The following is a 26,304-nucleotide window of genomic DNA, read 5'->3' as shown; positions in this document are numbered from 1 at the left end:
GACAAAAGGCTGGCTTGAATTGGCTAGTGGAGTTATAGAGCAGGAGCAGACGACTTGAAGTTTCAGGCAGGTTGACTGTCCAATTGGCAGGTTGACATATATCATTTGTTGCTATGTGAGACGAGCCTTTAACAAGCTTTCAGGTTGTCAAAAACAACCTTTGATCTAAGTATATTAACATTTTATGCATACCTCTAAAGTTGAAAGTTACGTAATTATACATTATGAAAACCAACTGGGGTTTGACAGAAGTGCAATCAAAACCAGATTGAAACATGCTTGTGTTGTGTCATGAAAATGCCATAGCCCATCCACATTCAGTATCAATACATTTGAATGAATGCAGAATGCAGTGTTTTGTATGGTTTTATTTAAATTCTGAGGGTGGCCCCAAACTTTTGGCCTGTACTGTAAAAAATACAACAAAATTAACAGATATCGGGGCTTCCCATAATTTTAGCACAAAGTAAGACCATGGTCTACGTCTAATTCTACAGTCCCCCAAACTCCCTTTGAGGACAGCACCCCCTACTGTACCTTTTTCTCCCCTGTGATGAGTATAACTCCGGTTCTAGTACTTTACTGATCTCATCCTGAGCGGCCATGTACTCTCTCCTCTGTTTGTAGAGCTCCTCCCCCGTATCACTTCCACTAGTACTTCCATCTCTCACCCTCTGGTGACCTTTGGTTTGCTGATAACGAGAGAGAAATAAAACACATCGGCCCGTATTCTGAAGTCGGGTTTAACTTAAACTCAGGTTTAAAGTTCTGGTTTAAGTATGGAAAGCCAATTGTTATTGTTAGTTTCAATAATTCTTTTCCATTTTCATAGATAATCATAAGAAAACAAATGATTATTTTTTGTATTTTCGCTTACTTCTGAAGCATTGTACAATACAAATAGCCAATATTCTTTGTCATGCAATGGTGCAACATTTCGCATTCGGTGAAAGATAAAAACACTTCATTCAACAATTTTTTCCTTGTTGAAGAGAGTATCTTTCTTTCACCTCATGTTAAATCTCATTGGCCTGTATTCTGAAGTCAGGTTTAACTTAAACTCAGGTTTAAAGTTGTGGTTTAAGTATGGATAGCCAATTGTTACATAAATCACTAACAGTAGTGATATCATATTTCAGCTCATTTGGCTCTATTTGGAAGTATAAATAGGTGATTGTATTCACCATGGATGAATCAGGAAAGAGCACAGTAAACTTAAGAAACATACAACTTAATACAGATTTTGACACTTTTGGCTTCCCATAATTTTAGCACAGAGTTAGAAGACCATGGTCTAAGTTAAATCTGACTTCAGAATACGGGCCATTCAATCCATCATGCAGTGAAGGAGAAGGAAATAATTCATGTTTTTAATGTATTACACATATTTTTCTTTCTTTCCTTTTTATTCCAGAGAATAAAAAAAGAACCTTTATTTCATAATATAAACAAAACCAATAACGAATCAAATTGTTTTGCATAACTCTTTTACATACATTCTGATTACATGTTTTCTACATAACATACAATATTTTATAAATGAAATAATACTAATGATGCCTACTTCGTAAAACAATTTAAAAAACAACAACCTTTATTATGGAATTTCTCGCATTGATTATTTTTCATAACAATGTACTTTTCAAAAACAAAATACCTATGAATTTTACTTTTAAGGAGATTAGATTTAGGCATTTTGTCATTTCATCATCATATTCACTACACTTGGGGCATTTGCTGAAGTATGGGGCCGTTTCTTAAATTTCAAAGGCTACTTGTTTGTGCAAGATGCAATCATGCTGTAAACATTTCTCATTATTTTGATCTATGTAGAATTCTTTTCTTGAATGTTATTTGTGACATACCTTCGGGAGACTTTAGAAAAGAAGGTCGCCCCAAAGCATTCAATCATGGGAATTTTCCACCTTTTTTCAGACAGTGTGCACTACTCATGATTGAGTGAATCCCAAACTTCATTGAAACCTTGTTTTCTCTTTATCCTTTACAGCTCTCACTTAATGTCTTGTATATTCATTCCAGTACTTGAGTGGGTTATTGTTGATCCATTTTGACCAAGTCATATATCATTCTAGGATGTGCTTAATATCAAGTTAAATAAAAATCTCAAAATTCACTCTGGGTGACTAAAGGTGACCGCACACCTTACGATTGGTCTGCGACCCGATTTCAGAATAAAATATTGTAGACTTTGATGCTAACATTGAGACTTGGAATATCTTACTGTGTAATGTTCTAAATCATCGTACGAATACCTATGTTTAAATCTGTGACTATGCTATCATCCTTCTTAGAATAAAAGCGAATTTACTATCTAGTCGTAATGACGTCATAGCAGTCGTACGATTGGCTACGATTTTAAACTAATTTGGCCTTTACTCCGAAATAAAGGCTTGCAATCTTTAAAAATTGTTATATTAGTATTCTTTCAATTAATTTAAACCTCAAATAAAATGATATGTTCCATTCACATTTTCAGAAAATGAGCAAAATGCGATTTGTTCCAAAATCGGATCGCGAACAGTCGTAAGGTGTGCGATGGCCTTTAATGTTTGGGGTGGCAGGTTACAAGCAGTTTTATACGTGTAGCTCTCATTCCATCTATAGAAAGATTTGTACTTTAGCAGGACATTAATTAGTTACCACAACACAATGACAGAGCTTGTTTATACTTCTGGGGTACATGAAGGATAGAATAAGGATCATCCCCCAATACAAAAAAGGGAAAAAGCAACACATAGGACAGGTAGAGGTGGTACCAGGGAAGAACTAGAAGTCCAACATGGGGTCGGTGACTGTCCGATGAGATACTGGTTTCTGGTGTGAGAGACAGGTCAGGCTCTCGTATCTTACCTTAACAGGTAGAGGTGGTACTAGGGAAGAACTAGAAGACCCACTGGGGTCAGTGATTGTCCTTTGGGATACTGGTTTCTGGTGTGAGAGACAGGTTAGGCTCTCGTAACTTACCTTAACAGGTAGAGGTGGTACTAGGGAAGAACTAGAAGTCCCACTGGGGGTCGGTGACTGTCCTTTGGGATACTGGTTTCTGGTGTGAGAGACAGGTTAGGCTCTCGTAACTTACCTTAACAGGGAGAGGTGATCCTAGGGAAGAACAAGATGACCCACTGGGGGTTGGTGACTGTCCTATGGAATACTGGTTTCTGGTGTGTAGGACAGAGTAGGCTCCTATAACTTACCTTTACAGGTAGAGGTGGTACCAGGGAAGAACTAGAAGTCCCACTGGGGGTCGGTGACTGTCCTATGGGATACTGGTTTCTGGTGTGTAGGACAGGTCAGGCTCTTATATCTTACCTTAACAGGGAGAGGTGATCCTGGGGAAAAACTAGATGACACATATGGAGTCGGTGATTGTCCTATGGAATACTGGTTTCTGGTGTGTAGGACAGAGTAGGCTCCTATAACTTACCTTTACAGGTAGAGGTGGTACCAGGGAAGAGCTAGAAGTCCCACTGGGGGTCGGTGACTGTCCGATGGGGTACTGGTTTCTGGTGTGAAGGACAGGTGATACATGACCCTCAACCGTTCTACAAGACATGGAATGAAAGAATTATTCAGAGTTAAAATACTGATCCTTTTATTTCATAAGATCATGGAACTTCATGTAATCATCACAATTTATAATTCTATCATTTATTTTTTTATTTCTTTATATGCATTATGATTACTGTGTTTCATATATTGAATTATCAATAAATGCAGAAACACCTGCAAAAAAAAACCCTCTACTTCATTTTATTGTACACATTTGTGTTACCAATGTTAGATAATAATATTAACTTGTAACTTAATATTGACAGAAAAATTAAATGAAAAAAATGGCAGGATAAACATGACCACATCTTAGAAAATTGTTCATCAAAAGCAAAGGCAAAAAGTCTTACCCAAATCTGTATTTACCAGTCTTCAGACTTTATTTGCAATGACAATGCTTGAAAATAAATGCCAAATTTCAATCAAAATTCTAATCGCTTATTATATTACGTTATCCCGAGTGAGGATTGATGAACTATTGTCAGTACGCACTAGGTCCAGTTTCATAAAAGGGTGTTGATAATAAAAGCACGTACATTATCTCTGCCAAAATCTGCTCTTGACCAATGAAATGGCAGGATGTCAATGGTTTCAGAAATGAAATCGTTTTTGTGATGGAATTTTTTAATTATTTTTGGTATGGTGTCAAGATGTACTGGGCCCCTCTTCATGAAAGGTCGTCTTCAGAAATGTCAGATATCTACACCAAATTTCCCCTGAATCAAAATTATAACTTTGGTAGCTTATAAGGTTCTAACCTGTGAGTAATAGTAAGTTTTTACGAAATGCAACAAGCACTGTGCCTTGTTTAAAAAACAGTGCTAATATGGCTCAGTTGTTCTCAACCGATCAAATGGCAGGATTTCAGCAGCTTTTAACAGTAGCTGGTAACCTGAAAATGATAACAGGCTTTATGAAATGGAGCCGATAAGAACATAGAGATTCCATGCCATGGTTGCTCTCAACCAAACAAATCACAGGATTTCAGCGGCTTATAACAGTAGCTTGTAGCTTGAATATTTTAAAATCCCACCGCGGTCTGGCGTCCTTTGGCAAGGCGTTAATCCACACTTTGCCACTCTCGACCCCGGTGCTAAATGGGTACCCCGTAGGATGTGAAAGTCATTGTAGCTTATCCAGTACTGTGTGCGCCTCACCGGCGACTGACTGGAATACTCCCCAGGGAGTGGAGGATGTGCACACATTGTGTGCGGGAATGACTGATTGAATCCGATGACCGGGGTAATAATATATCTGTAAAGCGCTTAGACACGTCGTTCCGATGTATTAAGCGCTATATAAAAGCGGATTATTATTATCAAATGTTTTAACATCAAACAGGCAACAGTTCTATATAAACTTAATTGTTATCCCACCTTCTCGGTAGCTCTCTCTGTATCATCATCTCAGCTTCTTCTTCAATTTGCTGCTTCCCCTCCGCCATGCCTGCCTCCATACCAAACGCATTGTTAGCATAATCTTGTTTGACCACATCAAACCCTCGCGGGACTGGTTGGAGATGCTGGTCCTGAGGGCTGCCAGGGTACTGTCTATATGGATACTGAAGAGGGCGTAATTCAACAAATAAAATTCAACAGATTCATAATTAGGTGGGATTAAAACCAAATATTGCTGCATGTAATGTACTGAAGAGGGCACGATCCAACTAATTCTCAACAGATTCATAACTTGGGGAAATGAAAACTGTATTGCTGTCTTTATAGGAACTGAAGAGGGCGCAATTCAACAAGATAAATTCAACACATTCATAACTAGTTAGGATTAAAGCTAAATATAGTTGCCTGTATGTGTACTGAGGAGGGCATGATCCAACTATTTCTCAACAGATTTATAACTGGGGAAATGGAAACTGTACTACTGTCTTTATAGGAACTCAAGAGGGCGCAATTCAACAAATCAAATTCAACAGATTCATAACTGGAGGGCTCACATGAGTATTACAGACCCCCATTCACTCACGTGTTAAATCATAGCTCATCAAAAAATCATCAAAAATCAATCCTTCGATAGATTTTGCTTTAATTCACTGACATTAGTCACAATTAACAGTACATTAAGACTTGATATGTCAATCGGGTACTTGTCCAGCTCAATCAAAAGTTAAATGGCCTGAAATAAGACTAACCATAATTTTGGCCAGTTCATTGCCAGAAAAACCCGAACTGCATTGTGGGTAATAATAATTAAAATGAAATACAAAAATGCAGTCTAGCCTCCCCAAAGGCCTTAATTATGAAAGAGTATGAACATGACATTGTTTCTATCATTTATATTTTGATATACAAACATTTTGTCTATTTTTAATGAATTATTTTAATCAATAAAGTCATGTGATCTTTACTTACGCCTGTCCGGCATGCTTTGCGCGCGGATGAATTACTCTCATGTGCCCTAGATGGGATTAAAACTAAATATTGCTGTCTGTATGTGTACTGTAGAGGGCACAATTTCTAACACTTTTTTTAAACAGATTCATAACTCGGGGAAATGAAAACTGTATTACTGTCTTTATAGGAACTGAAGAGGAAGCAATTCAACAGATTCATAACTAGATAGGATTAATACTAAATATTGCTGCCTGTATGTGTACTGAGGAGAGCACGATCCAACTATTTCTCAACAGATTCACAACTTTTTAATAGGGAAATTAAAAAAATATTGTGGTCATTTTCAGTGTGATTTTATTCAGCTTCATGACCTCACATAGTTCAGTTTTTATTCATACACACATTAACACTTTGGTGGTAATTTTGATTGATTCTGTTCGAACTCATTTTGAGATCGGGACCACAACTCTTATTTATCTGCACAGTCTGCACACCCTCACTTACTTTTGCCTTGAACTGGAGCATCTTGAATGTATCGGGATCCATGGGACCGTCTTCCTTCCTGGGTTTGCGCCCGCAGCAGCAGCAACAGCAGCAGAGGCAACAGAAGAGCAGTAGAGCCAATGGAACGAGAACTGCCGCAATGATCCACAGGCGGGCCGGAGGCTCGGCCGATGGCATGACTGTGGTTGATGGTACAACCTCTGTGATTGCAATATGAGAAAAACAAATCTTGACAATATCGTGAGTTTAATTTCAATCTGCATTTCCTGTACTCTTGAAGGTATGACGTCAATGCACCACACAAGAAAAAGTCTTCAAAATATATTTCATCTCAAGAGCAGTTCTTGCTAGTCTTGTTACGTCGGTGTTAAAGGAGAATGAAATATCTGGAACAAGATAGCTTGTTCAAAGAAACAGATCAAAGAAAGTTTGAGAAAAATCGGACAAATAATGAGAAAGTTATGAGCATTTGAATATTATGATCACTAATGCTATGGAGATCATCACATTGGCAATGCGACATAGATGTGTGATGTCACTTGTGAACAACTCTCCCCATTACTTTAGTATATATTTCACTTCAACTGCCTCTTTTATCACATCTATCAGTAGATCATGTGTTCTTTCTACAGGAGGGCATGTAATACAGATTTCTAAAGAATACATCATGGATAAAGAGTTTGTATCACCATAAGAAAAAGCAAAAAGAGACATTTTTGGGGTATTTTATAGTCCATCAAAGGGAAAGTTGTTCACATGTGACATCACACATCCTCGTCGCATTGCCAATGGGAGGATCTCCACAGCATTAGTGATTGCAATATTCAAATGCTCATAACTTTCTCATTATTTGTCAGATTTTTCTCAATCTTTCTTTGTTCTTATTCTTTGATTTTTCTGTTCCGACACAAGCCTACTTGTTCCAAAGGTTTCATTCCCCTTTAACTACTATCATTCTAGGTTGGGCTTCCCTCTATCTCCTCCTTGACCATCCTCAATCTATCTCTCTAACTTTCTCGCTTTGTTTCTTTCTTTTCTTTCGTTCCTTTCTTTCTTCCTTCCTTCTTTCTTTCTTTCTTTTGTTCTCTTTCCTTTCATTTAAAACCATGATCTAACTCTAATCTCCCTATGTATCTATCTATTCATCTACAGGTATCTATCTATCTATCTATCTACCTACCTATCTCATCCTTTCTATATATTTTCATCTATCTATCTATCTATCTATCTATCTATCTATCTATCTATCTATCTATCTGTCTGTCTGTCTGTCTGTCTGTCTGTCTGTCTGTCTGTCTGTCTGTCTGTCTATCTATCTATCTATCTACCCATATATCTCCTCCTTTCTATCACATCCTTTCTCTAGATATCTATCTATTTATCTATCTACATGTATCTATTTATCTATCTCATCCTTTCTATCATGTCCTTTCTCTCTTTGTATCTATCTATTCATCTATCAATCAATTTATCTCTCCCTTTCAATCATGCCGATTCTCTCTCTACATATATCTTCCCTCCTTTATGCTCTCTCTGTCTCCAGTCTCTTGCTTTCCTATGTCCCGCCCCCTCATGATATCTTTCTCTCTCTCCCTTCCTCACACATACACACACACACCCTCACACCCACGTGTTCTTAGAGGCCGTTCTCATTACGCTTTCTAAAACTAGTTTACTGGAAACCGATTCAGGAAACCACTTTGGAAGATCGCTTTGCTAGCGTTCCCACTTGATCACACGAAAGTGGTTTTCAAAATCACTTCCCGTAAAGCTCTCTTGTTGCTATGGAAACGCTCTCAGTGGGGTGACACGTTTCGCGCGAAATTCGAAACCGCAGCATAGGCATTCTACACCTGTCGTGTGGAGTAGCGCGCTCAAAATGTGCGAAGATCGCTTTCCGAAGAACGGTTGTGTCCTCGCTTACGCTAAAACCAGTTTAACGAGGCAAAGCGATCTTGAAAACTACATCGCGAGGTGGTTTTCCAAACTGGTTTGGAAGATCGCTTCCAAGACCGCTTTGACCGTTCTCACTACGCGTTAAACTAGTTTCCACTAAACTAGTTTTAGGAACGTAGTGAGAACAGCCTCTTATACCCTCACATCACTACAACACTTCAGTCCGCACATGCTCCCTGTTTCGACTATTGCTAATAATCACTACATGTATTTACCAATAGGTGGACTGTTGACTGGGACAGCCATATACAGGGTCATCTCTTGGAGGGTGAGCTCATCCAGCACCGTCTTGGCCTCCCCCGAGAGAAGTTTGGTACCTTCCTCCACTATGTAGAAAGTCAGTTCGACATCGGTGGGGTTGGTGAGTCGGGTCATGTCTATTATCTGTACGAGGGGCGTCACGGAAAATGGACGTTACAATTGAGTCAGATTATAGGCAACTGAAGAATACTGGAGGTTATTTATCACTTAAGGAAATCTCAATTTGAAAAAAAAAAATCCATGAAATCATTGTCATAACTATTGATGGCGATGTGGTCCAGTGGTTAGAGCATTGGACTCATGTTCGCAAGGTTGTGAGTTAGCATCCCCACTCTGCCATTTTCTCCACTTTGATAAAAAAGGCCAGAGAGTAATATCTGTCGTCTATAAGGTCAGCCACTATGACTGATTTAATACCTAAGCGTAAAATGTTTCCTAGGTAATTGGTTATATACCAGCTTGGCTTTTACCAGCAAAACGCTGTCCTGCCGAGTTGCTACGGGAGTTACCATATTAACAGATGGCTTTATTTGTGTGAAATATATCAAAAGTATATAGAACTTGCAAATAATGTGCTTCACGTTGAAATACATACACGAATACAACAATGCATTGGCTAGATAGATAGATAGATAGATAGACAGATATATACATAGATAGATAAAGAATCTATTTTTATTAAAAGCATGAATAAAGGACTAGGCAAAAAGATATTGAGGTGAAAGTTAAAAGGCAAACTAATAACATAAAATAAAGAAGGAACAAAATGAAACACAGCAGAACAATAAGAGAGTGAAATGAGATGGAAAGATTGAAGGGGGTGCAGAGAAGGGGGCGCAGAGAGGAGGAAGAAGAGACGGTGAAGTGATGAAGAAACAGTTAAAAGATGGGCAGATAGAGGGAGAGGGGAGAGATATAGAAAAGAGAGAGAGAGGGGAGAGGGATATAAAGAGAAAGAGAGAGAGAAGAGAGGGACATAGAGAGAGAGGGGTATTCCGAAGTGGGACAAAGTGAGCAAGGAGAGATATAGAAAAAGAGAGAGAGAGGGGAGAGGGACATAGAAAGAGAGAGAGACAATCATTCAAGGTACATGTATTCCGAGGCACAAGAGGATACAAAATTGGCAAAGACAATCGTCGTCATCCCTCTCAAATCCCACAACATAGCTTTTAATGCCACGCTTCAAGTACAAAGCATTATGGGCTTAGCTAGTTACCGTGGCGATGGAGAACCTAATGATGCTGTTAATCATCGTACGATTGGTCCATTCTTGGGAATATTTTTAGGATTATGACTCATAAGAAGGGAAGCTACAGCAAGTTATTAACACCACCTGTTTTTTTAATAGTGTCCTTTACAAACAACAATAGCATGATGACCAGAAACAGTAGAGCACGACACTGGCACTGGTCCGAAGTTCTCAGACCAGTAAAAATTGCTGTCGGGCCAGTAACTTTTCAGAAATAGCCAGATTTACTGGTCCGACATGACCAGTAAAAATATAACTGATACAAATGATATTTTCTCCTCTTTTGTGAATTAAAAAATGGCTCTGTTATCTTAAAGAATGGCTCTCCAAAATTGAGAAATGGCGCTTGTGAAATATTGTGTGAGTGTACTATTTTTTGTATGTTTTTTTTTTTGAGGGGGGGGGGGCAAATAAGATAGCAAAATAAACTCAAGTCTTTTTTATGTTTCTCTCTATTTTGGGGGAAGAGTATATTTTACGTTCGGACCAGTAAAAAATTGAAAAATTGGGAATCTACTGGTCCGACATGAACTGGTTGGACCAGTAGAAAAAAAGGGTTAGTGTGGAGCCCTGCATGACCTCTGAAAAAAAAGAAGAAAAGTCATCTCAAAATATTGAGTAAAGAAACTACTGTGCAACATAGTAATAATAAAAATGTTGTACTTTACTCAGACAAGTTTACCCAACCCCTGGGAATGAAAAAAAAATGGTCTTCTTTGATCCCCAAACCCCAATGATTACATGCACACTGCTCTTGCAGATGGGGGGGGGGGCATTGAAACACATACAGCTTACCATGGTTATAATAAAATGATTAAAAACAATCTATTCATTATATTCTATGGTTGATTATTTTGAAGAAAATTAGTGCATCATAATTGCTTCGCAGGAAGGTATTTATTCACAATGATGTTAATTGTGTACATACGTGTATGTACATGTAGGGCCATACATGTACATGTACTTCTCAAGTCTTCAAAGTCGTCGATTTACAATAAAAGAGATATGAGTGATATGCATTAAAGCTGTAATCATATTACCTGCCATTCTTTTAGGACTGGCAAGATGCCATTAAAAACAGATCAAATCTTGTACGTTTGTGGAGACAATATTTTATGGTCAAATCTGATATAAAATTGGCCAAGGCCAGATGTCAGATATAATCAAGGAATACTAAAGGACAATGGGAGTATATGAGATGCCTTTCCATATCAATTCTTAACACTTAAGAAAAACTGCTGCCCTATAAATAAGATGTTACGTCTGGAAAAAAATAAAGGAAAAGCCCATCTTTCCCCATGGTTGGTTTTAATACATTTACAAAAAGAGAGACAAATGAATTTAGGTTTGATGAAAACTTTGATCAATGAACAACGATGATGTACTTCACAGGCTCTTTACTTTGTATGCAATCAGCTTGCTAATATTAAAGTTGGCTATCATTCCTGATAACTAAAAATATACGCCTGTTTGAATTGTTTCTGATAAAATACTGAATAAAAAGGTACAATTATTTATTTCTTATTTCATTTTTATTTTGCATTTATTTAGTATTAATAGTATTATCATTTTTTTTAAAATTTCAACTCAATATTATTATTATCATTATTATCATTTATTTTTTTTTTTTTGGGGGGGGGGCATTTTATGGGATCTAGTTTAACATATTTCCTCCAGTTTGAAATTAGGTTGGAATAAGAAAACTACAGCACTTTAAGAGTGAAGGAAAGTGGAGCCCTATGAACCCGTCTGAAAGGTTTACGTACCTGTGCTGAAATTAGGTTGGAATAAGAAAATGACAGCACTTTAAGAGTGAAGGAAAGTGGAGCCCTATGAACCCGTCTGAAAGCCTTACGTACCTGTGCTGTAATTAGGCTGGAATAAGAAAATGACAGCACTTTAAGAGTGAAAGAAAGTGGAGCCCTATGAACCCTTAACGTACCTGTGCTGTAATTAGGCTGGAATAAGAAAATGACAGCACTTTAAGAGTGAAAGAAAGTGGAGCCCTATGAACCCGTCTGAAAGCTTAACATACCTGTGCTGTAATTAGGTTGGAATAAGAAAACTACAGCACTTTATTAAAGAGTGAGGTAAGTGGAGCCCTATGAACCCGTCTGAAAGCCTTACGTACCTGTGCTGTAATTAGGCTGGAATAAGAAAATGACAGCACTTTAAGAATGAAAGAAAGTGGAACCCGTCTGAAAGCTTAACATACCTGTGCTGTAATTAGGTTGGAATAAGAAAACTACAGCACTTTATTAAAGAGTGAAGGTAAGTGGAGCCCTATGAACCCGTCTGAAAGCTTTACGTACCTGTGCCGTTATTGTGTTCACAGTCACTGCTCTCTTTCTCCTGGCTCCACCTGGATCCACTGCAGGATTCCTCTCGGGATCCAGCTGATCCAGTAGCTGCTCCATCTCCACCATTCTCTGGTTGCTACGGCGATTAGCCTCCACGTACATATCTGCAAGGTTACCCTCCATCTCTTCAATGTACGAAGGAGCGTTGACGTTTATGTTTTCATCAATGGCAAGACCTATGAGATGTATATATGCATAACACATCAACAAATACACGTACTATCAAAAGCTGGAAATCTATCCACTTTGTTCTTATTTAATCCAGGTGAAAATGGCAGGTGAGTACATTAAGCATCAGATCCTACAAAGCATTTCATGGGCCCAACTGTCTGGGGACAATAGTGACTCTATTATGCTTGTGCATGGGCCCATACATTGCTTTGTCACCTCAAAATCAACAAGTCATCAAAAATGATTTAAAGGACAAGTCCACCCAAACAAAAACTTGATTTGAATAAAAAGAGAAAAAAATTGAACAAGCATAACACTGACAATTTCATCAAAATCGGATGTAAAATAAGAAAGTTATAACATTTTAAAGTTTCGCTTCATTTCACAAAACAGTTATATGCACATCTCAGTCGGTATGCAAATGAGGGAACTGATGACATCAATCACTCACTATTTCTTTTGTATTTTATTATATGAAATAGTTTGATTTTCTCGTCATTGTTATGTGAAATGAAGTTTCTTTCCTCCCTGAACACGTGGAATTCCATTATTTTAACATTTTGTGCTTCAGGTAAGGAGGTCCTAATCGTCAAATTCGTAAAAATTGAAATATTGTATAATTCAAACAATAAAAAACGAAAGACATAGTGAGTGAGTGACATCATCGACTCTCTCATTTGGATGTAACTGGCTTGTTCATATAACTATTTTGTTAAAAATAAGAGAAACTTTGAAATGTCATAACTTTCTTATTTTCCATCTGAATTTGATGAAATTTTCAGCATTGTGCTCGTCTGATTTTTCTCTATTGATTCAAATCAACATTTTTCTGAGGTGGACTTGACCTTTAAAGATTTACATTGAGCTTCCAAATGCAAATCCGTTTGTAAAGATTGATTATTAATAATTACCCACACAAGTGTTTGATTGAGTGTAGAATAAATTCAGTGAACACTTCAAAGAATACGGGGGGGGGGGTAAAGTTAATCAAAATAGTTTTTGAGGGGGGTATTGCAAATAGTACAATTAATTTTTGTTTCAAATTCATAATTCATAAATGAAAATTTATTTAGCATAGAAAATATTCAGTGAGCACTACAAAGAATAAGGGGAGGGGGATTTGAATTTTATCAATATAGCTTGGGGGGGGGGGGGAGGTTGCAATAGTACAATTATTTTTTGTTTCAAATTCATAATTCATAATTGAAACTTTATATTGCATGCATTGTTCAACTTTAATTGTTGAATTCATTGAAATATTTATGAATTGTTTGTTTTTGGAGATGAGAAAAAAACACTGAAACTGAAGTTCAGCATTCACTGAAACATGAGACCTATACATGTACATGTAGACGTGTAATCTTGGAGAAACTTCCAAGCAGCCTTGAAGAAAGTAGTGCCAAAAAAAACAAGTGGAACGCCTCTGGCAGTCTCGCCTGCATGCATTACGCGATTTAATATAGCAGCAGTGCTAACTTTGAAAACTACAATAAAATAATCATTCACAAAAACACCATTCATATAATGATATAATGACATAATACCACGTTCATTGACCATAAATGACATTTGAAAGGTGACTTAAGACTTGTCAACTACACCCATGTCCACATTTCATTCACTCTATCCATAAACTTTCAAAGTTATGATGGCAATTCAACAATTACCCCAACATAGCCTAAGTTTATTGACCTTATCTGATCTTTGACCTTGGTTTTGTGACCTGAAATTCACAGGGGATGTTCAGTGATACTTGATTACTCTTATATCCCAAGTTTTATGAACTAGATCTATAAACTTTCAGAGTTAGGATGATAATTCAACAAATACCCCCAACATGGCCAAAGTTCATTGACCTTTAATGACCTTTGACCATGGTCATGTGACCTGAAACTCGTACAGGATGTTCAGTGATACTTGATTACTCTTATGTCCAAGTTTTATGAACTAGATCCATAAACTTTCAGAGTTAGGATGGTAATTTAACAAATACCCCCAACACGGCCAAAGTTCATTGACCTTAAATGACCATTGACCATGGTCATGTGACCTGAAACTCGCACAGGATATTCAGTGGTACTTGATTAACCTAATGTCCAAGTTTCATGAACTAGATCCATAAATTTTCAAAGTTATGATGGTAATTCAACAAATACCCCCAACTTGGCCAAAGTTCATTGACCCTAAATGACCTTTGACCTTGGTCATGTGACCTGAAACTCGAGCAGGATATTCACTAATACTTGATTAACCTTATGCCCAAGTTTCATGAACTAGGTCTATATACTTTCTAAGTTATGATGTCATTTCAAAAACTTAACCTTCGGTTAAGATTTTGAAAATAATTCTCCCAACATGGTCTAAGTTCATTGACCCTAAATGACCTTTGACCTTGGTCATGTGACCTGAAACTCAAATAGGATGTTTAGTAATACTTGATTATCCTTATGGCCAAGTTTCATGAACTAGGTCCATATACTTTCTAAGTTATGATGTCATTTCAAAAACTTAACCTTAGGTTAAGATTTGATGTTGACGCCGCCGCCGTCGGAAAAGCGGCGCCTATAGTCTCGCTCTGCTATGCAGGCGAGACAAAAAAACGTTGAATCTCATGTTCTATTAGGAGTGGGCTATAATTGGGTGATTTTTGGTTTTACTGTGGCAACAGTTTTTTTGTGTTCCTTTTACCTTATCTCAACATGAAATGACAATATTTTTTGTCTCGGGTCCGAGAAAAAAGTGTGCCGGGCCAAAATCCAAAATGGCCGCCAAATCCCCCCAAAATCACATTTTGGGCCACAACTTTTTTATTTGATGGTCTTTTTCTCTGGTTTTGGTGTCTATTCATAGGTTTTGGGGGGCAGGCAATTTGTTTTTCCTAAAATTAGTACTTCTAAATAATTATTTGTAGAGTTATAAGGTGATTTTACTTAAATTTACCAATTTTTAATACCCTTTTTTCAGCTAAAAAGTAGGTTTCATCGTCATGTGGTTCTTGGATATTATACGATACCAGTTAAACAGTAGCAGGCAGCTTATATAGAGCTCTGTATTGTTTTTATTCCTCTAAGTTTGGGTTTATGGACATTTGCGAAATATATCTTATCAAATAAAAGAAAATGTCATTTATCCATAGGGGCTATACGGTATACAATGCACTGTACATATACTACACTGCTTGCATCCATGCATTGACCACCATGGCACATGACAAGTCCTGTACATGTATATAGTGTCATAGAAATAGGCTTCAAATGTTTAGAATTAGATTGTGAATTTGATTGCTTGTCAGCTGATGTACATGATGAAACCAGCAAACTAAATTGCACATAAATATCACATATACATGTATATCACATACGTACATCACATTTTTAGCCATGTATCTTCTTAATTTGGAGGCTTTTTTACTTGGTTGTGTTGTCTTACTGGCCTATGTTTATGGGGTCAGGTAACTATCATGGTAACGCTGATCAACAGCCGATCAGAATCAAGGATTCCATGCAAGTTACCATTAAGTGAACATAATGGTAAATTTTTATGCAACGGGGCCCAGAATAGCTACAGTGTAAATGCCATGATGTCCCGCATGATGTGGGGTTAATTACCTCTCTCCGCCCCCTGAATTAGCACATTTGACAAAACATGTCCTCAATTTCTGAGACAAAACATATCTTCAATTTCTGAGGCATCTAATTCTAAACCTGAGAGCTCATTTCTATGACACTATAGTTTATACAGGCCTTGTTATCTGTCATGGTAGCCAATGCATTAATATGCAGTGCAGTATGTATGTACAGTACATTGTACATGTATACTGTATAGCCCCAATGGATAATTGACATTTGTTTATTTAATAAGATATTTCACAAATATCCGTAAAACCCAAAGTAGAGGAATAAAAGCAATATAGCTATATGAAGCTGCTTGCTATTGTTGACCTCGTACCATCTAATACCCCAGAACCCCAGGATGATAAAACCTACTTTTTGGCTGAAAAAAGGCTACAAAAATGGGAAAATTTAGGGATTATTACCTTTTAACTCTACAAATAATGGTTTAAAAGTACTAATTACAGGAAAAACAAATTGCATGCCCCCCAAAACATATGAATAGACACCAAAACCAGAGAAAAAGACCACCAAATAAAGAAGATGTGGCCAAAGCTGTGATTTTGGGGGGTTTTGGCGGCCATTTTGCATTTTGGCCCGGCACACTTTTTTCTCGGACTCAAGACAAAAAATATTGTCATTTCATGTTGAGATACATTACAAGGAATAAAAAAAAACTGTTGTCATATTGAAATTACAAAAAAAGTATTTTTGACCCATGTATAGCCCACTCCTAGTTCTATTCAATTTTAAAAATTCAAATAAAGAAGATGAGAAAATATTCTTTCAGATAAGCTTATCGGTCATTATTTTACTGTTTGAAGACTGAATTACGATTTTGGCTACGATCTCTGGCAAACAAGCAGTCTTAAGAAAGTGGTTCCAAAAAAACCCTTGAATCGCATATTTTAATAAACTTTAAAAATTCAAATAAAGAAGATGAGAAATTATTCTTTCTGATTAGCTTTATATTGGTCATTATTTTACTGTTTGAAGACAAAATTACCATTTTGGCTTTGTTCTATGGCGATCTACTGTTGGTTTTAGATGGCGGATGAAAAATATAATCTTTATGATCTTGGAATCATCATAATTGGAGTACCAGGACAAACATTTTAACTCTGCAAGGATGCTCATAAATCTTCTCTCTCATCCCCATGATTGCTCATGCACTGCCCACTCCCACTGTCCTTCCCTGCCAGAGCCAGGATTGTTTAGAAGAATAATTTCCTGCCCTTCTGCCCACCCACTGGCAACTGACCTTAGAAATTTCTTAAAGAATTCTATGAGTGGCTATTATAATACCTGAGTCACATCTCTAAAATCATCGCTATTGCCAATCATCACTGTTGCCAATTTGAGAGGGACAATGATGTCTAGAGATTAGTCATTATTTATAGCCGATATCTAAATTCAGGAAATTAAAATTTGAATATGATTGCAGGGTAGAAGTGGTAGGTCATCCCTTTTTAATAGACAGTTGAGTTCATGAAGCGTATCTAGATAAAACCTTTTTTTTTTAACATTACGAATTACTCAGAATCATGTTCAATGAGCAGTAAAATATCAATTTTATTCAATTTCAACTGATTACAATACTTATATTGAGTTTAATACATGGTTTTCCATGAAATAATGAAGCTTTGTTAACGCGAATAAAGGAAAGCAAAACCCAAGAGAAGCAATCTCACTGGAAAGAGCAAATTGAGAGGAAAAATTTAAAACAAGCTTCATCTATTAAAATCAGTTAATATGAAATAAGCAAGTTATGGACGTTTAAAAAATCTTGTACTTCGACTACTTTTTATGGGAATCCTCAAATTGGCAAACATGCTTCAGAATGGCAGTTTGTGGACAACTCTCCATTGTTCTGTCCACAAATTTTCAGATTTTTCCCAAATTTATCTTTCGAATTGCATCTTGCCTCCTGAGCGTAACATATATCATGTCAATGTCAGGAGGAGATAAGGTGACATATATGTAAAAGGGGAAAATCTGAAAATTGGTGTACAAAACAAATGAAGAGTTGTCCACAAAATCAGCCATTTTGAAGCATGTTTGCCAATTTGAGGATACCCATAGAAAGTACAACAAGCCTTTTCAAACTTCCAAAACTCATATATTCTATAACTGATTTGATGAAACAAGTTTTACATTGCTCCTCTCATTCTATTCTTTCTGCAAAAAATACAGGATATTATAAATATTAATGGAGATTTCTACAGCTACATTGTTGGTTCCCCTCTTGACCTTTGGAACACAAACGGATAAATCATACTTCTTCCTATTTTTTTTTGCCATTTTATAATACTAATATCCCAGAAATTGTAAACATTACAAAAGACCATTACTTCCAAAAGACCACTACTTCCAAGAAATGAAAACTATGTTAACACCCATGAGAAATGTCCGCTCTTTCGGATTTGAATAAAGTATTCAACGTTAATCCCTAAAAATTTGATTTTACTTAAAATTACTTACCCATTGTTAGCCAATAGGGCCTGGTAGCAAAGGATGTATCAAATGGAGTTGGTGTCCTTGTCTGCGTGGTTCTGGGTTCAGTTGAAGAATTGGTAACCTCTTGGTTTGCGGTGACCACTGTTGGTGTTGTTGTTTCAACAGGAGTTGTGGGAGAGATTGTGGTAGAGGTAGTTGGTGGAACTGTTGCTTCTGGGGTTGTGGCCTCAGTAGTGTCCATGGGAGTGGTCACTGGTGTTGTTGGTGTTGATGTACCAGTTTGAGTTGTTGTCACATTGGTTGCAGGAGTGGTGGTCAAAGTGTAGTTCAAGGAAGTGGACACTCCAGAAGTCATTGAGGAAGTCTCCGGAGACACTACCGCACCCGTTGTGTGAGGGCTGACCGTCACATTATCAGCATTGGGTGAACTTGTTGGAGGAGTCACCGATGATGCGTTCATCACAACTGTTGTTGGCTCTGCTGAAAGAGATTGGTTTGCGGTAGAAACAACCACAGGAGTTGTATCGGTGGTGGACAAATTTGTTTGGGAGGTTGGTGAAGTAGGTACAAACACTGAACTCACTGAAACTGAAGCAGAAGGGGTGCTCAAGGAAACCAAGGGTGTGGATAGGATTTCCACAGAAACTGCAGTTGTAGGTAAACTTGAGGAAACCAGAGACATTGATGGAGTGGACAAAATAGAAGTCACCGGTGAGAGAGAAGAGACGGTCACTATAGGGGTTGCGGATGCTCCTGAGTGGAGTGTAGAGTTGGGAGGTAAGGAGGAACTGGACGATGGCATGAATGGAAGACTTGGGGTGGGTATTGTTGAATTCAACCCAGGAAAGTCTGATGATAATGTGCTATTTGGAGTTGGGAAAATCATCCCCGGGGAGGATAATGGCATTTCAGTTGCCATGGCAACTATACTTGATGATACTGAATCAAAACCAGATGATGAAGTGGGGAACAGAGAATCACTTTTGTTCACAAGAGCTGTAGAAGATTCCATTGCAACAGAAGTTACCATAGTCATCTGACCGGCAGAAGGCATTGGCAACAAAGAAACTGATGACATGTTTGCACTTGAGGCAAGGGTACTAGCAACATGGTCACTTCCAACCACTGCAGTTGATGCCTGCATTGGCAACATTCCAGTTTGATTAGCTACTGAGCTTAACAAGGAATCTATTAATGACTGCATTGTTGAATTAAAAACAGATGATTGCATTGGTATGTAAATCGAGGGAGATGGCATGATTTCGCTTTGGGAGGAATTTACAAAAGAGGTGATGATAGTTTGCATCATGGTCTGAGAGATTACATCACTGGGCATGATTGCATAGGTTGATGACAGGTCTTCCTGAAGTGTACTTGAATTAGTTAATAATGATAATGAAGGCATACTTTCATTTGCTTGCACGCTGCTCATAGATTGCACTGATGATGAAAGAATAGGTGTTTGAACAATTGCTGATATCGTCTCCGGTGTTGAAAAACTATGCAAAGTTCGTGAAACTTCAGTACTAGTGTTTGACAGTTCTGTTGATATCATTGGAGAAAGCATAGATGATGCGGGAGTAGATGTCTGGAGAGGGACCAGTGATGCGGTTGCCGTTGACAACGGTAATGAGGTGGATGTCAAAATGCCATCTGTTGATGAAAGAGTATCCACAGAGTCAGAATGTAAAACATCCGGCATAATGACAGATGAAGATGTTTCAATAGACACATCAATTGGCATGCTAGTTATTGTAACTCCAGAGGACATAATCACATAATCAGTCATCGAGCTGATCAGCAAGGGAGTACTATCAAGGAATGATGATGGGAAAGTCGTTTGCAGCGACGCGGTATCACTAACAGATGGGGTTGACAGGGTGTCAGGCATGCTATGCATTAAGGAAACACTAGATGGTTGCAGGCTTGAGGATACATTCATCCAAGATGATAATGAAGGTGTTGGTGTTTGAATAAGCAATTGAGAAAAGGATGTCGACTGAGTATATATTTGTGTAGGTAACAGTGTTTCATGTTCTGGTGTTGTTGTGTATGGTGTTTGTATTGGTGTACTTGGTATTGGTGTTAGTCTCCCAGGATGGGAAAAATTGGATCCTGTGGATTCCATAGTGTAAATGTTAGAAGGCACAGCTGTTTCACTATCATAATATTGTGTTAGTGTACTAACGATGGTTAAACTATCTACAAAATAAGGTGTTGATATCAAGGTGTCAGAATCATACACTGAAGTAAGGTATTTTGTTGGTGTTAAGGTAGAGAATGAAGGCTCTGGAGGCACTAATGATGATGCGTCAAAGGAAGGTGTTACAAATGAAGGTGTTAAAGTTGAATAAATCAGGGCGGTCGAATCAATCATCCGAACAAATGAGGAATGATCGGAAATAGTAAGATCGACTTGTACACTATCAGATCTAGTGGAAGCAGTGTCAGAAGGTGTCACAAAGTCAAATGAGGTCTGAGTAAACAAAACAGTTTCAAGCACAGTAGATGCATCAGAAAAGTTTGCACTAGATGGCGATACTACATCAAGCTTTGAGAAGGCGCTAAGTGTACTAGAAGTCATGCTGGACAGTGCTTCAGAAGTATTCATAGAGTTCATGATAGCAGTAGACTCTAAACTGGTATCCAGACTGGAGGGGTTAATCAAAGATGTGGATGTTGATGGCAACATACGGGTTGCCATGGTGATAATAGATTCAGTCTCATTGGAAGGTAAACGTGATGGGAGAGATGCAGAGGCAAGGCTGGGTGAGGAAGTGGTGACTGATCCTATATTGGGGAGAAAGGATAAAGGAGAGGTGGTGACTGGAGTGATGCGATCCAGGATGGTAGTTTGTGATGGGTAGGGTGGATGTGAGTTGTGGGGAGATGAGGAAATTATTGGAGGCATAAATGAGACAAGTGACATCGGATCAATTGATGCAAAGGAAGTCATATCAGTATCACGAGGCAAAGATGAAAGTGATGATGGCAAATGTTGATGTGATGAGAAGGGTGAATGCAATGATGGGAAAAGTGAATGTGATGATTGCAAATGTGAATATGATGATCGCAAATGTGAATGTGATGATGGCAAAGGTGAATGCAATGATGTCAAAGATGAATGGAATGGTAGCAAAGTTGAAGGTGATGATGGCAAATGTAAATGTGATGATTGCAAGTGTAAATGTAATGAAGGCAAAATTAAACGAGATGATGGCAAAGGTGAATGCAATGATGTCAAATATGAATGTGATGGTGGCAAAGTTGAAGGTGATGATGGTATATGTGAATGTGATGATGGCAAAAATGAATGTGATGATGGCAAATGTGAATTTAGTGATGACAAAGGTGAATTTAGTGATGACAAAGGTGAATTTAATGACAAAAGTGAATGTAATGATAATAAAGGTGAATGTGATGATGACAAAGAGGAATATGAAACAGGTAAATATGATAAGGGTAAATATGAATATGATGATTGTAAAGCTGAATGTGATGATCTCAAAGCTGAATAGGATGATGACAAGGTTGCATGTGATGATGGCCAGGATGAATGCAATGATTGCACAGAAAAGTGGTGGGTATATGGGGAGATGCTGGCAGGCAATACAGATGATAATGCAATTGATGCATGCATGATTTCTTTGGAGGACGCAGCAGAAGAAAGCCCATACGGTGTGGTGGAGGACGGGTGCATCAGCCATGGCGAAGTTACACTTTCTATGAACATATGCTGAATTAAGGATTGGCTTGTTATTTGAAAATGAGATGTAGAAGAAATATGTGCATCACTAAGAAAGGATCGCATTAATGATGATAAAGGCGGGTGTTGTATCATTGTTACAAATGATGACGTATAATCAGCATTAGCAGAAATGTGGTGCAATGGAGTATTCAGCTTAGATGATGCATGCAAACTGAATGATGGGTGGCTTTCTACATTCATAAAAGAGGTTGGAAATGCATCTGGAAAGCTTGAAGGAAGAGATGGTGTAACTAAGCCAGAAGAAAGAGGGTCACTGACAGAAATGTTACTGTTAGAGTATGCATGCAGCGTAGCAGAGGAAGTATGAGAGGAGGCAGTTGGGGTAATAATGCTCAACGACGCTTGGGGCGTTGACATTGAGATGTCCGACAGCTGTAAGAGATTATTCATGGTATCTCGTCGTGAACTTGGGACCGGTGAGGCCGAAGTAAGATGTAATGAAACGGTTTCATGCGCGGCTGAGCCAGGGGAATCCAAACTCAATCTTGAAATAGGTAGAGATAATAGAGAAGGGTCCCGCATGGACGGATGAAGCGATGCCTCTGTGGAGTGGTTCATATGTTGAGCGGAAACGGGGCTTATTGATGCATAAGCCGACGCAGACAAGGAGCTTGAGTTACCGTCCGGGTATAAGCGGGAAGGTGTTGCAATTACCGAGGTAATTTCAGGTAATCCGTGGCTCCCGTGGGAATCGTTCACACCCGGACTTGCTAATGTGGAGATTGGTGCGTGAAATGAATCCGTGTGATGGGTTGGTGAGGGGAAGGACATCGAAGGGGAAGTCGAGACATGTGTGGAATTCACCGCCTTCAGACTGGCAGTTAGAGAATTAGGAGTGGAAATCTTAAAATGGGAGGATGATAAACCTGACGTAACAGGGAGGAAAGAAAGAAAAGGTATGGACAGGAATGAAAGCGAGAGAAGAGAAAGGGAGGGAAAAAGCATATGAGAAAGAGAAGACAATTTTGAAAATGATGAACGGGGTGAATGAAGCCTCATTAAAAAGAATATTGAGAAGAAATAGAGTAAGTTGGAGGTAAAAGGTTTCGTGAAATAGCCATATATTTTGACTTTGCGCGAGAGCAACACTCTCACACCCATCACGACTCTGTCATAAAACTGGTTTGCTTCTATCAAAGTGCCAGAAGTGTTAAACACACTCAGCACAGAATAAATGATTTCCCAAGCGTCTATGGATTGGGTTGCCATGGAAACCGAGGCAGGTAAATAATGCCAAGGTGATTGACTGAATAGAGATAGGGCTGACGGTGGCGAGATTGGAAGGTGGAAGGTTTGGATTGGATCTGGTGACTGAAACAACAAACCTGGCCGTCTTGACCGTGACGGCATCGGAAGACCTACAACAGATTTCTCAAAAGATGGCACAGTCAATGTACATGAAGTCGTTGACTTGGCAATGCCAATATGGAAAGCATTAATCAGCAGTGTAGTGTTGGGATTGTCTACTGACAAATTTGGGGTGATTATTCCCAAACATGTATCGATATGATGCAAGACAGTACTTTGCGTTGTAAGAATAGTATCAGGAGAGGCATTGTCCTTGAAGTTATCTGTTTTGAATGCGAAAACTGACAATAAAACGTTGGTTAGGTGGGGTGAAGGATTCTTTATAACCCAATCACATGGGAACAATACTCCCTGCTCAAATATAAATGGGACAGATGTTCTCAAAAACATAGCTTCCAATCCCATTTCATAAGGAAATGACAGTATTTTGAGAGCACCTTCTAAATTTTTCATTAGTCTGAATACTGGAGTTAAGTCAGGCAGAAGTGATGAACTATACCCTACAGTAATTCCAAATGACAGGGTCGTTCCAAAAGATGACATCGATACAGGAAAAGAGGTCACACTCTGTCCTGAACTGAAATTTGATAACAAATTTGTGTTTTTTAGGTGTGACGTTAATTCCAGGGGCACTGGGCATACGTACATCTGCAAACTTGGAACACGAGATGGACTCGATGGGAGAACTAGAGGCGGCTTTTGACTGGACTGGGTAGCAGTCGAGCAGCCAAAGCTACGAGGTGGTGACAGATCGAATGAATGGTAGGATTGCAAAGTGGTTGCTGATGAAAGCCAAGAAGAGCCACTGCCCCGGGACTCTGAAGCGGTACGGAGAAGAGCAGGTGTCAGGATTGCAACAGAGACTGATCGATTGTGATCTGGTTTTGTCATTGAAGCGGCAATTATCCTTAATAAGGGTCCAGGGGTCACCGTCATTACCTCTCTGACTGGCAATGTCTGGAGGGAGAGGATACTGTTACCGATAACACATCCATTCTCTTCTACAAAAGATAAGTTCTGATGCAATGGATCAATGAGGAAGAGTGAAGTCTTGGAATAGACAGAGGCAAAAGGTGCATTAATGCGGGGATGGTTTGAATAAAGCAGGCAGAATGGCACTGTCACTAATGAAATGTTAGTAAGATTAAAAACAGAATGGTATTTAGAGCAGTAAAGGATACAGCATACACACCATTGGGTAGAGCTACATGAAGTATGCATAGTCATTCCATTTGTAGTTAGAGCAAAACAAACATTAACAGAACCAGATAGAGAGGTACAACAGGCTTCAGAACTCAGAATTGTTAGTGGGTCAAAAATAGAAAAGGTTAGAAATAGATTGTCTCCAAGTGAAGCATTAGTGAACTCATATTCAAAACCACTACTGCAGGAAAGTAATGGGCCACGGCGTGAAAGTTGTGTTTCTTGTGCAATTTTCTGTTGTCTGGTATTGGTGTGTATGAAGAAAGATGAAATGAGTTTGAGATTTGTGATGTTTGAATATGGTGTTTGACATGTTTGGATATGTACTGGTGTTCTGATTGGCTGGCTTGATGAATGAAGGTTTGTTATGGCAGCTCTGATTGGACAGTTCATTGGGGAAGATAGTAGCCTTGATGACATTGGACAGTTCAAAGGGGTAGATTGCATTCTTGAAGTGATTAGATAGCTGTCATGCTTTAAAGCTTTAAGATGAAAGTCAGGTTTAAATGATGAATTCAAAGCAGTTTGTAAAGCAAAAAGCTGCTCAACAGTTTCATGCACAAAAGTTTTAGATACAGTCCCAAAGCCCAGTAATGCATGCAAATTGGAAACTTTTGAAAAAACAGCAGTCATTGGCTGAAGTGATGCAAATCTTGCAGAATCAGGCCAATCAGAGGAGAGGTAAGAAGCTTTGAAATGATAAGCACTCAAAACAGCAAGCAGGGTTGAAGATGGGTGAAGCATTCCCATGGATGGAGCATGCTGATTGGTTGGAAGTTTGGTTGGCATGGAAACAGCAGGCAAAACCCTATCATACTTGCCCTCAGCTTGTGTGGATGTTATAGCTCCAACGTCTGCAAAGAGAGGAAAGGAGAAAGACGGGTGATTTGAACAAGTCCACCCCAACAAAAAGTGGATTTGAATAAAAAGACATTAAAAAAAGGAAACAGCAAGAAAGTAAATGATAAAGTAAATGAGAGACAAATATGTCACTCATTGACTTTTCGTTGTATTTTATCATAAGAAATATTATAATTTTGCATATTGGGCAATTTAATATTAAAGGAGGCATCTTCTTGAATTGCGATTGGTTGCAAAGACAACTCCACATGATTATGCTCAGGGACGAATTCAACCTTTATTTCACATTAAAATGTGGGAAAAGGGATATTTCATATCACAAAATGCAAAAGAAATCGTGAGTGCATTCAGTTCTCTTTCCAATATACAATGTATACTGCTACAATGCATGAAATGGAATGTAAATTTCAGGATAGTATCATATCTGTAGCTTTCTCATATTTTTTTCACGAGATGTGTAAGACACAATGCAAGTGCTCTAAAAACTAAAAGAACCTACAGTATAAAGAAAACTATTTAAAAAATTAGATATGAAAAACGCCAAATTTGAATTCTAACCGAGTAAAAAGATGCAATGGCCAAGTGCATTGGATTGTTTATGATACTTGGAGTCCATAGTAATTTACATCATTGACCCTTGCCATTGTTTAAGTAGCTGGGCTATAACTTTATTTTT

At 38.3% G+C, this 26,304-nt stretch overlaps 1 protein-coding gene across 2 annotated transcripts; it reads right to left on the bottom strand.

The window, feature by feature from the left end:
* Positions 1–454: 454 nt before the first annotated feature.
* LOC135155481 (uncharacterized) lies at positions 455–25,622 on the bottom strand. 2 transcript variants are annotated; one of them, XM_064104572.1, is made up of 8 exons: positions 25,585–25,622; positions 18,512–21,277; positions 12,201–12,424; positions 8,594–8,762; positions 6,423–6,622; positions 4,947–5,131; positions 3,446–3,563; positions 455–692 (listed from the first exon to the last, which is right to left on the bottom strand). In XM_064104572.1, the coding sequence occupies exons 2-8, from the start codon at positions 21,189–21,191 to the stop codon at positions 492–494; spliced, it is 3,777 nt and encodes a 1,258-aa protein (XP_063960642.1). In that variant the 5' UTR covers positions 21,192–21,277; positions 25,585–25,622; the 3' UTR covers positions 455–491. The 2 variants fall into 2 exon arrangements, with proteins under 2 accessions (XP_063960642.1, XP_063960640.1); XM_064104570.1 differs by having other exon boundaries at positions 18,512–25,616.
* Between the last annotated feature and the right edge of the window lie 682 nt (positions 25,623–26,304).

The sequence above is a fragment of the Lytechinus pictus genome, chromosome 9, assembly GCF_037042905.1.
Source record: "Lytechinus pictus isolate F3 Inbred chromosome 9, Lp3.0, whole genome shotgun sequence".
Lineage (NCBI taxonomy): Eukaryota > Metazoa > Echinodermata > Echinoidea > Temnopleuroida > Toxopneustidae > Lytechinus > Lytechinus pictus.
This window is presented reverse-complemented; position numbering and strand designations above follow the sequence as displayed.